This window comes from Bombina bombina, chromosome 10 (genome assembly GCF_027579735.1).
Source record: "Bombina bombina isolate aBomBom1 chromosome 10, aBomBom1.pri, whole genome shotgun sequence".
In the NCBI taxonomy this organism is placed as follows: domain Eukaryota; kingdom Metazoa; phylum Chordata; class Amphibia; order Anura; family Bombinatoridae; genus Bombina; species Bombina bombina.
Genome location: NC_069508.1, coordinates 145484018 through 145502271, shown reverse-complemented (window position 1 = coordinate 145502271; position 18254 = coordinate 145484018). Strand labels below are relative to the sequence as shown.

Sequence of the window (18254 nt, the reverse complement as noted above, 5' to 3'; positions counted from 1 at the left end):
AATCCTTAGTAGGATTATTTTTACTTAACATATTTGCTTAAACAATTACTTAATATCTTTGAAATGGAAATCATCCAAGGGCATTTAAATGTTTGATTAGTAAATAAACATTTGAGTTACCAAATTTTGTTTTAAAATTGTATTTATTGTTACTTTTTATTATTTAAGAATTCTAAGAAAAAGTTGCAAAATTGTTGTAATAACTGAAATATATTGTATCTGAGGTATTATTAGATATTAAAAAAAACTATTCATGCATGCCAAATATGTATGTTCTATTTCTGTTTAACATTTTAACATTTTATGATTTTAGAATATATAGAAAGTTATTACAGTTAATAAAATTTTGTTTTGTAAGGTTATCTAACTATTCCAATAATATTTTAGTACTTTTAATGTAACAGAACCACATTATTAGATAGATGACACATTAAACTCTATTATATAGTGGTGGAAAATATCACTATTGTTTACTAGTCAGGGGTTAAAAGTTACTATCCCAGAGGCAAAAAGTTACTAGTCCACTCAATGTTAAAGATAGGAAAAAGTAAGATTTATTTACTTGTCCACTTCCATTTTTTTACTCAGGATTAGTGGGAATTTTAAGCCCATTATTTAAATTTATGTGCCATAGATTTTCAATCAAATTATTACACCATGACTGATTGGACATATTGGATTTTTTGGTCCAGATATATTATAATATATATTTTCATTAATCAATTTTCAATTAATATTATGCTATGCACTTCCTGGTAAATTATTGAAACAACCATGTAGAATTTGTGGATACCCATTTTATTTCTTCTTGTTTTTCTAACTTAGTACTGCGTAAGAATAGAAAAAAATCCAGGACTTGGATTTAGTATCAGTGGTGGAATAAGTGGACAAGGAAATCCATTCAAACCTTCGGACAAGGTAAGGCGGCATGTGAAAATGATATCCTTCATGTGACCATTTTTTATAAGCTGTTTAACTGGTGAAAACACAAATACCATTACAGGTAGGATAACCATATACTGAAAGAAACGATGTAGTCAAATTCATTCTTGGTATCATCTAAAAGATTACATTTCAAAATGTATTACAGTTTTGTTTGTTTTTTGGGGGGGGGGTTCTGGGCACATCTGGTTAACCAATAACAAGAGGCATATATGTGCAGCCCCAATCAGCAGCTAGCTCCCTGTAATGTATTATTGCTCCCGAGCCTACTGAGGTATTCTTTTCACCAAAGGATACCAAGAGAATGAAACAAATTAGATTTAAGATTTATATTGGAAAGTTGATTAAAATTACACACTCTGAATCATGAAAGAAAAAATGTTGAGTTTTGTGTCCCTTTATTTAATTCTTGAAATAGCCTTATACATATCCCATGCATTCTTGAAATCATTTGCTATATTTATTATTAGTATCTGTACTGGCATTCTGTTCCATGAATCAGTTCCATATCTGTAAAATTTGCAATTTCTCCTGAACCTGTAACCTCCAACTTGAGATCATGACCCTCTTGTTCTGTTTTTTTTATCTTTTTGCTAAAAAAAATTTTTTTTATTGAATATCATAATATAATGTCCATCAATAACACTGATAGATGCATTAACATTTTTCAGGGTAACTAAAATTAAGCAGGCAGTAATGATGTATACCTGATACTCCAAGATGTGTACAAATATCTCATTGCATCTCATCGCTAGATTTTCCGGGAAATGTGATTAACACTCTACAAATGGTGTGAAAAGTTGCAGATTCAGAAAACTGTTAAATGTAAATAGTGTTTTAATATAACTAAAGTGCAAGCTACTTAAATCTGTAATGTCTGCATTGTGAATAATGATACTACAACATAATATCATTTAGATTTAATTTATATTATTTTTTCTTAGTTGAAGGCTACATGCATATGCAGTTTTACATGATACCCAAATGGTGATTCACTTAGAAGTAATACAGCATATCTGTAAATAGCTGATTAGAAAATATGGCATGAAAACAGGAAAATATTTATTAATCAATAGCCACACCTCATTGTAAAGGAACTTTAAACATCCAATCAGGATGCTTGTCCCAGGACTTACAAGGAAGTAGGCATCTGGCATGTGCAGGTATAGTTTAAGATAGTTTACTATTAAATCTATTAAGATTTCAGGGCAATCCCATGAGATCATAGTAGAGCAAAGTTTGAACTTTGCACTGATAAAGTTGATTGGCTGTGGTTGTTTTTTTAATATACAAATAAACACTTACTCTGGTGAGTTGAAGAAATGTTTAGATAAAATAACTTCCAATTTTACATAGAGATGTTCATGTGATATTTTCTTGTCGTGTCTTTACAGTTATGAAAGTGATTTTAGCATATGAGTATCATGTTGCTTTAAAAGACATGGAAATATTAACTTTTTTCTAATGTATTTACAAGCACATAGTGCATAATAACATTGCAAACAAATTTAAATTGACAAATTCCTGTTGTAAGATGGCTGTGTACATGATAAATAAAAGGAAAAGTATCATACATATGAAATCTACTTTTAGGTTTTCTCATGATTTAATTGACTTTTGTATCCCATAAAAACCTTCCTTAAGGGAGTCGTTTGGATTTTGTTATTTTTAAAAAAAACATGTTTTCACAATTTTGTATGGGGAATGTCTCAAGCAGCAGAGAAACTTCAATAAAGTTAAAGTAGTAGTTAGCACTACTGCTACAAGCCAACAGCAGCACATTTTTACATTTTTGTCAGGATTGGCCAAGAACAAAAGTGAAGCTTACATACTTTTTGTCTGACACGCAAATCAATAAATTTACAAGAACATTGCTAAATCATTATTGAATAGTTTAAATTTAAAATTTTGGAGCATTTTCCATCTAAATATTGTAAATAATAAATTATTTTTCATCTATAGGAAAGTGTTTCCTACCATTAGTGTAATGGTTTTAAGCGCACATAATTATCAACTACATTTTTGATGCATGCAATATTTAAGGGGTCTGCCAATTTCTGGCTGAATACGAGTATGGAAAAAAGGTGTATTTTTTTAACATTTCTCTGAACCCAAATGCACATGTCTAGTTTTTAATATACTAATTGTAATACACTAGATTTTGGAATTAAAAAAATAAAGGAAAAAAAAAAAACTCACACACATATATAAGTTATCAAAAACAATAAAAACACATTATATTATATTAAATTTAATATTTAATACCAAATTTCAAATCCAACAGCGAAGAGCACCATTAGTCAGATTGTTCATCGGAATTCAATAATGTTATTGTAATTCAAAAAAATACATGCAATGTGTGATCTTTAAAGGGATACTAAACCCAAGTTTTTTTCTTTCAGGATTCAGATAAAGCATGCAATTTTAAGCAACTTTCTAATTTACTCCTATTATCAATATTTATTTGTTCTCTTGGTATCTTTATTTGAAAAAGCAGGTACGTAAGGTTAGGAGCCGGCCCATTTTTGGTTCAGCACCTGGGTAGCGCTTGCTGATTATTGGCTGTATTGGTGGGTTTAGTATCCCTTTAAGAAGATTATGGACTCTAGAATCTAAATCATTATAAAAAAATCAACCTCAAGTGCAGCAAACATACAGGAATCACCAGGGAGCGGATAGTATATCTGGCTGTATTGCTGATAGCTTGTGATTTCCACCGGGAGTAAAAACGCAAACCCAGCAAATGAAGGATAACACAGAATGACAAAAAAAAGAAAAGCAATGCATTTCTCAAATGGTTACAGTATCTGTAAAGATTCTTTCAACATCTTACAAAAGCCTGGATCAAGAAAAAATTGATCTTATAATATTAGAGTCATAAAGCACAGCAATACCTAGTATTTATTTTATTTCATTGTGGTCGCTGTCTGTTCTGTACACACTGTACCAGTCAACAGTACATCAATATACCATATTTAATCAGGTTTTACTGTGTAGAATAAAAAAGTGAGTTTAATCATTTTTTTGCAAGCAAAAGAAAGAGAAATAGTAAATATATTGTAACTGTATTGACTCTAAATTGTATTGAATCTAAAAAGACTTTTAGCAAATAGAATAAGTATTTTATATTAAAAACATGTTTAATATGTAACAAATATCACTATTGTTGTTTTTGGTAATGCCATTTGGGTGTCACAAGGAATTAAAAACTTGTACTGACTTTTAAAGGAACATGAAACCTAAATTTTATCATTCATATAGAGCATAACATTTTAAAATACTTTCTAATTTACTTAAATTATCTAATTTACTTTGTTCTCTTAGCATCCTTTGTTGAAAAGAATACCTAGGTAGGCTCAGGAGTGGGGTGCTAGCTGCTGATTGGTGGCTGAACATAAACGCCTCTTGTCATTGTCTTATTGATGTGTTCATCAATAAGAATACCAAGATATTGCAGCAAAATTCATAATAGAAGTAAATTTGAAAGTTGTTTAAAAATGTATGATCTATCTGAATCATGAAAGAAAAAAATTGGGTTTCATGTCCCTTTAAACTGATAGAAGTACATTAAAAGTGTATGATAATATTCAGAATATTATAATTAAATCATTTCCAATTGAAACAAATGCTTTTTTTTTTTTTTTTGCAAGTAATTGTTAGTTTCAAAGATTTAGTTCTATGGAACCCCAAATATACTAAAAGTTCTAAATACTCCTGTTTGAAAATTGTTTAAAGGACATTATACTCAAAAATTCTAACTTCCAAATAAAAGAGAAGTTTTTAATAAAGGTTTTTTTTTTTTTTTTGGGGGGGGGGGGAGGTTGTTTAAATTGAAACTAGTAAAGCAATGTCAGTTGAGTACATCCTCTTAATGTTCACTGAGTGAAAGGTGCCAATGCTAATTGGACCAAATCAGCCAATGAGTATTAGTAGTAAGTGGCATACTGCCAATAAGTACACAAATTATACTAATGTATTCATTTCAATTTAAATAGGTTTGCTTCACATTCATATGTGTAAATACTTAATTTCTCAAATGCACAATAAATATATTTTGAGTACATTTTCCCTTAAATCAAATCATCTACACATTTTTTACAAAGTCAGCTGTTTAAGAGGAAATTAACTCACACATTTTCTATTATGCATATAAAAGAGTTGCAATTAGACTTTTTAAAAGGTTTACAATTTAAATTGCTATTTAAATGTAGCAAGAAATAAATATTTGTTCATAAAGACAAATTATCCACTGGCTAATAAGAAAAAGGTGCTAAAATGACCAAGATGAAAATAAATCTGCTACAATGAACTTAGTTTAAATGATTGGCTAACAAGCGCACTACTATCAGATTTATTGGTGGGGAGCAATATGCATTCACAATCACACATATATACATATACACACATACATACACATACATTTGCACATGCACAAAGGCACACATATACACACACATATATATATATATATATATACACACACACATATATATATATATATATATATATAAACATACACATACATACGCACATGCACAAAGGCACACATATATACATATACACACAAACACACAAACTTACATATATACATATATACACATACACACATATATACATATACACACAAACACACAAACTTACATATATACATATATACACATACACACATATATATATATATATATACGCACATGCACACATATATACATATACACACATACACGCACACATATATACTGTACATATACACACATACACACATATATACATATACACACATACACACATATATACATATACACACATGCACATAAATACACACACATACACACACATATACATACTCACACATATTCACACACAAACATGCACACAAACATATATAAAGCAATGACTGTGATGTCCTTTTGATAAATATTTTGGTTCATTTCAAATAAAGAATTAAATTAGATTTATCTTTTGTAAGCAGTAGCCTTTCCCATAACCCTGTAAAAGGCTTGAGAGATACCTATCTCATGAAATGCCTTCATGCACATATAGGTTCAGTGAGTGGTCTATTCTGTTCTTGAATAAGCAATACGGAAGTGTACATGTTTGCAAAAGTAGATACATATAAAAATATCTGGTTTCCTTGTAACACAGGGACCTTCTTGACAATAAGGTATAAGTGTGTAACCTTATATTGACATGCGTTAACTTACTACTTGTCAGAAGAAACCTATAAGATCTTCATATTGCTCCAGATCACCACTGAATATTGTTTGTAAAAATGTTGATGTTCCATTTTTGTGAAACTTTATTGATTGAATTTCAACTCTGTAACATGGCACTTTTATTTCTTCTCAATAAATGTTTAAAATTGCAAGAAAAGAAAAAACATCCCATGGTGTTGCATGTTAACATTGGAAGACAAAGCATGATTTGCTGTAGAAATGCATTTCAAGTATATTCCGATCTTTTCTCTTAACAACGCATCTTATTAAATACACATCATTTCATTCCTTGCGATGGAGGTCCAACAACATCATCTAGCAGACTAGAAATTCACGTCAAGCCTTTAGTGTAGAATACATGTAAAAGAATCCTAACCTATGTTACTTCTGACTTATAGGGTATCTTTGTTACTAGGGTTCAGCCTGATGGACCAGCATCCAGCGTGCTCCGGTCCGGGGATAAGATTCTAATGGTGAGTACACTCTTAACATAATATGGTGTGTACAATGTGACCTGGTAATTTATGTGATGTGTTGACATGTACCTAGTGTTCCGCTTTGAAAAATGTGTATTAAAGGGCACATTTAAAGTTCAAAACTGCATTACTGAAACTAGCCTAGTATATGTATCTTGCTTGCAAATGGTTAAAAACACATTGATAAATTCCAATTTACCCATGTGTTTAACCTCTTTGTAGGGTTTAAACCTATAGTACCTCTACCCATTTGATCCCTATAATTGTTTTGTTGTAGTCCCCATTTGTTTATAGCACTGCGGAATCTGTTGGCGCTCTACAAATAACCGATAATAATAATAGTTAGCTACTGTAAGTTTTTTTCCTAAATGGGTCATTTTCCAAGCTGGAACTCTAGTAGAAAATCCTATGTGTATTCCCCTTGACATTTGATTTAAATATTATACAAAATGAATGTTAGATTTGCTTATTTAGTACTTAAGCCTTAAATGGACAATAAGTGTAATTTAAAATTAAAATACATTTCAGTCTTTGCAGTGTATTGATTGCATAGGTGTTTAAATGACCATTAAAATTACTGAGTAAATATATTTTTTACCTCCCTGTAATGCCTGACCCTTTTCACTTTTATGTTGTGGACAAGAGACTGTGTCACCAGACCAATTATAAATCAAAGCTCTTCCCTACACTTTGCTTTGCTGGGTCTAGTTGTGGTGTGATAGTCATGGATACCACAACTAGACAAGGCAGAACAGAGAGCAGGATCATTCTCAATTATTTTCAATAAATCAGGCGGTATAGCATCTGATTAGTTGTACCATCTTCTGTCAAAATTTAAAAAAAAATTCCCAGTGGAGTGAGGCGGCCAACAAGGAGGTAAAATAGAATCCTTAAGGGTACAAAATGTATGTTTACTATGCAGTTTTGAAGCTCATTTAACATCTACACTCAATACTATGTAAACAATCGTGGTTTGTTACAGTTTAGAATTATATTCAGTGTCCCTTTAAGAAAAAATATAAATAAGGAAAATGTTGATTCTCATAGACTTACATTGAATTCAAGGTAATTATTATGGCAATTAATATGTGAATGCTTATTCCATTATTTAATTAATCAATTCAATATTCTATTTTAACATGTTTTTTATTAATTGAAATTGAGTATTCAAAATAGGGAAATCATATTAACTTGAAATAAACAAATTTATTCATGTAAGGCAAAGTTTTTTGGTGTTCAGAGTGGAATTTCAAAGTTATTTCTACAAAATGAATGTTAAACATATAATGATATTTGTCCATGTAATTATGTGTTTTACATTATAATGACTTTTCAAGAGACTTTTTTTTATTATTTTATTGTTCATAAAAATATTCTTAGAACACTTTGCTGAAATATCTGGAAAAAGTTTCATTTTGCTGTAAGAATATTGTGAATGTTTAACTCAAATATATTTCCAGCACCATTATAGTATATTAGCATAAAGGCAATATTTGTTTTTGTTTTAAATAAACTTTAATAATTGCCCAGCAAACATTATACTTTCAGAAAACTGCAACGGAAGGCTTAAAAGATTGTATGTTAATTTGATTACTCTCTCTTTAATACAAATTATTTGTGATATATAATTACACAGTGGTGGGACTTGGTGAATAATAATATTTTAGAAGTGGGTGGATTAACCCTGATTTTACCACATAATATAAAAATGTGTTAAAAGACTAGATGGTAATAACTGAAATGTGCATGAATATATTTTGATTATGAATAAAACTATTCTTGCAATATATTTATATAAGCAAAAATCCTTTCTAGTAAAATATTTTATTGTTTCAACAACCTATGTATATATGCTGTGCCCATGCACCAGAATAAAAAAAAAACTACACACACCTGCTCAGATAGCTTGTATGAAGCCAACTAAGTCATCACTAACTGTATCATTTACATGTTACACGACAGAGAGTATAATAAATAAATATTAATAAATAAATGCATGGATATACAAAGATATTAACAAATAGTGTTCCACAAGAAAGGTATTATGTACATATAGAATTTTCTTGTTTCTGTGTTTGATAACGCTTTAATTAAGCAAATGGTGTTTTCAGTGGTTCAGTTTTTGCATGTTTATTTGTCGCACTATGGAACCAGGTAAGTGACTGTCTTTTATTGTTGCAGACATTAATTCAAGCTTGTTTTAATCATACATTTTTTTCCTAATTTTATTTTTAACTGACTGTAGGCATGGAAGTCAAAAAGAATAGTGAGCTAAGTTATTACCTACTCAGTTTGGATTTTTCTAATACAGATTTCAAATAACATAAAATCTAAGAAGTATGAATATAAAGAAGAATAATAGACAATAACTTGTTGTGAACTAGACAGTCTATAAGAAAAATACTAATCCATAACCTGACCAAAAAAGTGATTAGCAAACTAAAAAAAATATCATGTTAACAAAATTCAGGCAAGTCGCCAATGAAGCGAGTAATGCTAGGGATATTCACAAGTGATCTATACTTGTGCATACACAGTAAACATACAAAAACAAACAAAAAACTTCTTAGCTACATATGTTATGTAATATCCTAGAAAAAAAAACTGAAAAAGTCTGAACCATTAGGAAAGGGAGACATTCCACCAAAGCAAATTACAGCTGGCACTACAATTAGCATAAGATATTAGTTGTCATCAGCAAACTCTACATCTAATTAAATGTGAATATAATAAACCACAGCAAAAACGATCTGAAGCTATTATCATAATAGGAATCTAGATGGAGTCACAAAAAGTAGTAGTTATAGAATTATGACAATTAAGTGGCCAAAGTTCTCCATACTAGAGGGAGCCAGATGACCTACTAAAATACAGCTATGTTTAGTGAAATTAATGACTTAGCCCAATGAGAATCCAAAAGAAAACAAACAAAAAAAGCCAAAAAGTGAAAAACAATAAACAGTTTCAACTTGTAATATGAGTGAGAGAATAGGAGCGCTATTGATTTCACTTAAAGGGATATGAAACCCAAATTTTTTTCTTTCATGATTCAGATAGAGCAGGCAATTTTAGGCAGCTTTCTAATTTACTCCCAATATCAAATTTTCTTTGTTCTCTTGGTTACATTTTTTTTTTTTTAAAAGAGAAATGTAAGCTTAAGAGACGGCCCTTTTTTGGTTCAGCACCTGGGTAACGCTTCCTGATTGGTGGCTAAATGTAGTTTACATTACTGCTTTTTAAATAAAGATACCCTTTTAAGCTGTGTTAACTCTCAATAGCACTAATATTGCTGTGCTCCTCTTTTAATCTGGGCCACATACATTAAAATAAGGGTCAGTAGCCCCAACATAAATTTTATTAAATTTGTACTAAACAAGTGTAATCTGAGTCACTGAGCCAAGATGTGAGCTCTTTATCCAATACTACTCGTACAGCAAGAGATTCATAAAAAGAAACTCGTAAAATTCCTGTGCTTTATGATTGTAGAATAGAAGCAGCGTAAGTTCTTCATGATAAAAAACAGTAGTTGCAGCTTATAATATTCCAACTTCAGGTGTAAAGACAGTTCCTCTATTAATGAAAAGCCCATTAGAGCTTTAGAAGCAGGTACGTGGTAGTTCCAAGTGTTCCAGACATGAGAACTGTCCAAATATGTGATCCAAGAATCCAGATGTCACCACCCCAGCTCAGACACCACTTGTAGATTCAAAGATTATTCAATTTAGCAAGTCAGTTATCCCCTTAAACACAGTCAGCTCTCTAAGTTGATGTTTGGGGACCGAATTATCAAGCTCCGAATGGAGCTTGATGCCCCTGTTTCCGCACAAGCCTTCAGGCTCACAGGAAACAGCAGTTATAAAGCAGCGGTCTAAAGACTGCTGCTCCATAACTTGTCCGCCTGCTCTGAGGCTGCGGTCATCAATCCCCCGATCCTATACGATCAGACTGATTGACACCCCCTCTAGAGGCCGATCGGCCGCAAATCTGAAGGGGGTGGCATTGTAAAAGCAGTTCAGAAGAACTGCTTGTGCAATGATAAATGCAGACAGCTTATGTTGTCTGCATTTATCGATGTGCAGAGGACATGATACGCTATATCGTATCATGTCCGTCCGCACTTTAATAAATCGGCCCCTTGGACTGCAGTTCTAGATCAACAGAAAAGCACACTTCTTTCTTGGACATTTAAGTCAGATGTCAATAGGATCTATTTTTGGTGCCAAGGCTACAACAACACTATCAGTGATAAATCCCGTAAAGTGTTTCTCTGTAAAACACGTAAAATCCATTGTGAGCAGCGATCAGAAACTCAGGTGACGTCTAAATAAAAATCACTGTAATCACAGCCTCTGACACTCCAGTGTGCTATAGAACAAAAGTTATTTACCACATCCAGTTAGATCATCTAGACGACAATACCTGTAAGAGCTGTACAGTCCGTTCTGTTTGAACAGGCCCAGTATTAGTTTAAGGACGTTCTCTGGCTAAGGAAAGATAAACTGACATGGAAGAAACAGATGGCTAGGTTTAGTGGCAGAAAAGTATGCTTTTAAAGGGATATAAAACTCAAATATTTTATTTTGTTATTCCGATAGAGCATGACATCTTACACAAGTTTCAAATTAATTTCTATTACAATGTTTTCTTCGTAATCGTTGTATCTTTTGTTGAAAAGCAGCTCAGGAGCTGGCCCATTTCTGGAGCACCATATAGCAGCAGTTTTGCAAGAATGTTATCCATTTGCAAGAGCACTATTTGCTGCCATGAAGCGCTCCAGATGCCTACCTAGGTATTTATTCAACACAGAATATCATAGGATCAAAGCAAATTTGATAATAGAATTAAATTGGAATTATTTTTTTTAAACTGGATGCTCTTTCTTAATCACAAAAGAAAAAAAATGGGGTTTCATATCCCTTTAAGTACAGTCTCTGTAGAGCTTCAAGCAGTTGCTGCCATTTCCTTGCGCTGCCTACAGGAAGTCAATCATATATTCTTTATTGTTTATTATAACAAAGCACTCTTGATACTTAACAGTCAAACTACATTTATAAGATAAAAACCATAGAACACCAGCGAGTCAAAACAAATAGCGATTATAGTAAAAAGTTATTTTATTAGTGCAAAAAAGCTTAAAATCCAAACATTAGTATCAGCTTGCTCCTAGTAATGTCTTACGCGTTTCGCCCCCCTGGTCTTATTCATAGACATTTATAAGATGCCCAGTTACAGAACCAATCACAATTCTGTTGTGCATATGTTGAGCTTTTCCTGGTGTTTTCAAATTCAAATCCATTCCAAATTGTTCTAGACTCCTATATTAACCAATTTTTTGCATACATTTGTATTGTATAGGGCGTACCTTAAAACTGGTATTCCAATCAATAAGAAAATAATTTTACAACAGCTTTTTAAATGACTTTGGACTTTTTAAATTCAATACCTTGAACCTATTGAAAAATATTTTTCCCCGTTTCCAGTGACATTCAGTGTTTATCTCTTTTCAATGTTTAAGCCTACTCAGTTCATATGTTAATATAGAACATCATTTTTTGTTTAATAAAAGGTTACAAATATAGCTCAGATTGTACCTTTAAGCTATGAAATGTACAGAAATTAAATCCGACCATCTAATGAATGATAACAATGAAGTGTTTTGAGGTTTGAAAAACGTAATTATAAAATTTTCAAACTGATAAAAAAAAAAATTAAAAGGACAATAAATATAAAAAAATTTACTGAGTGGAGTAAAAAAAAAGAAATTGTAATAAACTTTAACTATTTATTTCCCCAACTTTTTTCTGTAATTAAAGTCTGAAAATGTGGATTTTTTCCAATTTTGAGTCATTATAAACCTAACCCTGTTACATATCTGTCCCTACCTATTTGGCCTAAGCAGCTATTATCCTATAAAGAACACCAAGACGCTGAAGTTTTTGCTAAAATAATGACAGTGGCTAGCCTTCTTTCTCCAATTACAAATCCAGATATGTTCTTCAAAATAAGGCATGCAGTAGTTTGAATTTGTTTATTGAAAACAGTTACAGCAAGCAAGGTATTAATGTATTCCAAAATATAAAAACACTCGTATGTTGTACTTACACATCAGGAATTGTTGCTAACTGAATGAATTAGCTGTTTTATTATTGCAACGGCTGCCTATTTTATTGCTGCCATGAAAGACTTTGAAGTTCTACAACCCCTGCGTAAACACTGTAATTTATTGTTTTTTGTGCTTAGCTAGCTTTTTGCTGTAATAGCATTTTCTTACCCAAAAGGGGACTCTTAATTCATTGTAAAGACTTAGAAAACTATTTAAAAAAACAGAGCTGTTATATGATATTTTTATGTACAAAGTCAAACTTCTTGGAACTGACCTCTTTCTAAAGTTAAAATTATTTTGAACACTGTATGTATTATATATGTTTATATTTGAAATTTCAGTTTAGATGAATTTGTTAGTAAACAACTTTAGCATTTATAGGCATTTGTAAAGAACAATACAGGAACTTTCACATATGTAATACATACCATTTATTGCAGGTAAATAGCCCAAACAGACAAATAAAAAATAATTTCAAGTTAAAGGGATATAATGGTTAAATCTGAAATGTACTAGAATGCATTACAATTTTTAATAGAAGTATTTCTGCAGTATAATGCTTCTAATAAACTGTATTACTGTTTCTGCCCTACACGTACATGTATTGTGCATGCCCCATGCATGCCCCGTGCACCAGCATTCAGACAACACACCTGAGAGCCAGCAGTGGTTTGAATCACACAAATGAAGTTGTCAATGACACTATGCATGCCACTGCCAGCTTTCTGAGCTAGCACAGTGCTTGAATAAAGGTGCACAGGGCATCACAGCTGAAACAGTGCCAGCTTTTACTAGAAGCATTTGTTACTGATACAAATGTTTTACAATAATGTTTCTATTCAAACTTAATATGCCCTGAGATACATTTTAATTTAAAGGAACCGCCTATTTGATTTTAATTTAAAGGAACAACCTACTTTATTTTTTTTTCTGTTTAAAAAGATAGATAACCCCTTTACTACCCATTCCCCAGCTTTGCACAAACAACATGGTTATATTAATATACCTTATAACCTCTACGGTTGCCTGTTACTAAGCCCCTGCAGACTGCCTCTTAACTCAGTGCTTTTTATTAGTTATTTTACAGCCAGACAGTACTAGTTCATGTGTGCCATATAGGAAAATTTGTGCTCACTCCAGTGGAGGATAATAATGATTATACAAGAACCAGCATTGATTGGCAAAAATTCAAGATTGTAAAAAGCACTGAGATAAGGGGGCAGTCTGTATGGGGCTCAAATACAGGCAACCACAGAGGTAAAAAAGTATATTCATATAACAGTGTTAGTTATGCAAAACTGGGGTATGGGTGAAGAGATTGTTTTAAACAATATCAATTGTTCTCTGCCTGGGAACATTGTATGCCCACAGTATAATAAATGGTGCTTAATGTGTCAGTTGTATACATTTAGCTCTGCTCTAATCTATAAATACTTTTATACCTTTCATTTTTAAAAATAATAATTATAATAACTTAAATAGCTCTTTTCTCCGGTTTGGACTCTAACAGAAGCGTTGGAAGATAATATTTAAAATGAAAACTTAACAGAACAATATTTCTAAACCTGTTAGATTTGGAATGCGGAATATTTTGTGAAGTTTATTTGAGGAGATCTTTTACATAAACAGAGAGAGCTGTCTTCAATGGGTTAATTATTTGTAAATGCAGAAATGTTCAGCCTTATAAATCTCTTCAGAACATTATCTTTCAGGAGCTACAGTTGCTAGGAAACTATACTGAAAGATAGAATTTCTATTGAAACATGTCAAGGTTATATGAAAATAATATAAAAAGTCACATGCTGGGTTGATTCTTAACTCTTTATTCATGTGAATAACTATTAAATGTTGGCCCGAATGTAATTGGCACATTTTTTGTTGCTTTGTGTTGTGAAAAAGCGGCACCACTTGCAAAATTACACTGAATTTAGTAGCTGCAATTCAAAGTAGAATTTGTTTTCTATGAATATAAAAAAAAAAAAATGTGTTGTATAGCAATACAAAAAATACATAACTTCCTTGAAACAAAAAGTTTCCAATATTTACATGAGCTATGTTAAATTTGCCATAGAAGCATATTAATATAGTCTGGCAAATTACATTAAAAGAAAAGTGCTAACCTTTAAATGGTAATGCTGATCATTATGGGGTGTACAAGTAGTTAAACTCATGCATTTTAATAGGAAACATGTTTTATAATTCTGAAATGTAAATTTTTTAGTTTATTTGCTAGAACCACCTTAAACCATCAAAATGTTTCTGGCTAAAATGACTCAACTGAAATATTGTGGGAATCATATTGCACACCAAGATTTCCCCTACGTCTGAAAGTCAGGGAGATCTGTAGGTGAAGTGGTTGAAAATTGGGGATGGAGTCACATCACATCAGGGTCAGAGCTTGACAAGGAGTTGAGTGGAGCAGGATAGGGCATTGTTTTGTAATGTTAAAGGTTTTGGAGATGCTAACTTTAGATATGAAATATCACAAATGTGGTTAATCACATTTTTTTTGTTTTTATTTTGCAAATGCCGAAATTTATATGAAGGAAACACAGCTATTTTCTCTGTGCCATTTTGTTATTCGGATGACTTGTTTACTTATGCTTTATTAAGGGGGAATTAGAGTATTTTTTCTTTGTGACTTTTAAAAGAAGACACTTTAATTTGTGTATTTAATTTATTTAAAATAGATTGTTCCAGGCAGAATAATAAACATGTTTTATTTGTAAGCTTTTGCTGTGTGTCACTGTCTACCAATACTGAATATCTGTGGGTAGTCAGCTTCACTCCTACAGAATGGTTAAAAAAACACACTCCATGATTGTTTTTAAATCACAGAAAGGTTTAACTTAACCTTTGTCATGTAAAAATATATATTTTAACATATTTAATTACTGATTTTTTTATATTCACAATTGAGTTTAATGTCCCTTTAAAGGGACAGTAAAGTCAAATTTAAACATTAAAGGGATACTAAGCCCAAATTTTTAAATTCATGATTCAGATAGCGCATGTAATTTTAAGCAACTTTCTAATTGACTCATATTATCAATTTCCTTCGTTCTCTTGCTATCTTTATTTGAAAAAGCAGGAATGTAAAGCTTAGGAGCCAGCCCATTTTAGGTTCAGCACCCTGGATAGCTCATGCTTATTGGTGGCTACAACTAACGCACCATTGGAAGCTGTCGTTACACGAAATTGCTTCCGGTAACATATTTATCATTTTGCGAGCGCACACAAAGCTAATTATGACTCAGTGGAAGTGATCCCTAAGTTAGGAAACAAGTTAGATGTTTAAAAAATTATTTACTTACACAAGTGTAAATGTTATAACATCTAATAGGATAACTGCGTTTCTCTCAACAATTCTGAAACTTATTACAATATAAAAGACACCACTTACTTGGCGCCGTCAGTTAGTTCCAATATCTTGATATCTTGTAAAGAATGGGGCACAGCTTGTAAGACTAGCTGGGCCAAGTTGACAAAAATGTCTGAGAGGAGGTTTGGATAGGCTGAGTCAAATGTTACCAATGACAGGACCTGGGCCAGGTAAAAAAACAAAAAGAAGTGAGATGATTGAGCTGCTGAGGTTGGGCTAATGAGAGGGAGATTAAGTCCCTGATTTTAAAAAGGTCTCTGGGCTGGTGAGATTCTATAAGAATGCTCACTGATTTTAAAAAGGTCTCTGGGCTGGTGAGATTCTATAAGAATGCTCACTGATTTTAAAAAGGTCTCTGGGCTGGTGAGATTCTATAAGAATGCTCACTAATTTTAAAAAGGTCCCTGGGCTGGTGAGATTCTATAAGAATGCTCACTGATTTTAAAAAGGTCTCTGGGCTGGTGAGATTCTATAAGAATGCTCACTGATTTTAAAAAGGTCTCTGGGCTGGTGAGATTCTATAAGAATGCTCACTGATTTTAAAAAGGTCTCTGGGCTGGTGAGATTCTATAAGAATGCTCACCAGTACTTCTATTTATCTGGTGGAATGATATAAAGCCACTTTTTACCCTGAAAACAGTGAGTCTCGCTACGGGGCGTATACTACATTTTCATATGGGAAGGCGATGCATACATTACTAAAGTGCACAATAAAATTCATAATTTAAAATTCTTACAAAAGGAATTATTGAACTATTCACACAAAAATATGCAGAGAAAATTGTATTGTTAAGGTGCATCAAAAATTGTAACGAAATCATTCACCAAGAATAATTTTATCAAAAATGTAAAATTTGGAGGTAAATACAACTGGAATAAATAATATTAAATATGCACAGTATAAATAGTAATTTAAGTACACTGCATGTGAAAACAAAATGCAAGACATTTGCAAGACAAAATACAAAGCATAATTTTAGGGGGGAGTTCAAATTGGGTTTCTATGAAATTTTCTCTCAAATCCCAGCATAATACTATAAACATTTTCACACTACAGTTTTCACAGTTTTTTTATCACCAGTTAAAAAGTGGCGAGTTTTCACCAAAATACTCAAAACACCAAGGCCTCCATTACATATGCAGCGTCGCCAGCAAAATCCTCCTCCGCCAAATTTTACGCGATTTTGGTATTACATATACGGCGTAGCATACAAGTTACGTGCATATATTTCACCCTTTGGACGTATTTTTACCCATAGACTAACATAGAACAGCAGCGCAATTTGGTATCCAATATACAGCGTAAGGACTTACACGCGCAGAATTCAGAAAATCTACTCCATTATCATCTCGCCACATATTGCAGGCGCAGCAACCCTTGCACTGACTAAAAAAGCAATGTAACTCCCTGGAAGCCTTAACAAACACACAAATTTAAGCAGCATCTCAAGGTTAAAGGGACAGTATACTATGATATATTTTTTTAAGGTTTATTTGTGTATTTGAAATAGTTTGAAGCCACAACATAATCAAATGGATTGAGCTTGTAGGTACTTTATCACATTGTGGACATATACTTGCTTATTTACTTTAAATTTCTTCTCAAAACAATCAACAATACTTGGAGGAGAGAACAATTGGAAATCATAATTGTATTACCTTCATCTCTTTATATACAGGGAGTGCAGAATTATTAGGCAAATGAGTATTTTGACCACATCATCCTCTTTATGCATGTTGTCTTACTCCAAGCTGTATAGGCTTGAAAGCCTACTACCAATTAAGCATATTAGGTGATGTGTATCTCTGTAATGAGAAGGAGTGTGGTCTAATGACATCAACACCCTATATCAGGTGTGCATAATTATTAGGCAACTTCCTTTCCTTTGGCAAAATGGGTCAAAAGAAGGACTTGACAGGCTCAGAAAAGTCAAAAATAGTGAGATATCTTGCAGAGGGATGCAGCACTCTTAAAATTGCAAAGCTTCTGAAGCGTGATCATCGAACAATCAAGCGTTTCATTCAAAATAGTCAACAGGGTCGCAAGAAGCGTGTGGAAAAACCAAGGCGCAAAATAACTGCCCATGAACTGAGAAAAGTCAAGCGTGCAGCTGCCAAGATGCCACTTGCCACCAGTT

The 18254-nt window shown here is 32.2% G+C and overlaps 1 protein-coding gene across 1 annotated transcript in view; it reads left to right on the top strand.

Annotated features, from left to right (window-relative positions):
* LRRC7 (leucine rich repeat containing 7) overlaps positions 1-18254 on the top strand; it is a 518594-nt gene that overhangs the window by 425669 nt on the left and 74671 nt on the right. The window contains exons 23-24 of the mRNA XM_053693367.1: positions 826-918; positions 6554-6628. Coding sequence (XP_053549342.1) covers positions 826-918; positions 6554-6628 — 168 coding nt within the window. The remainder of the gene's footprint in view (positions 1-825; positions 919-6553; positions 6629-18254) is intronic.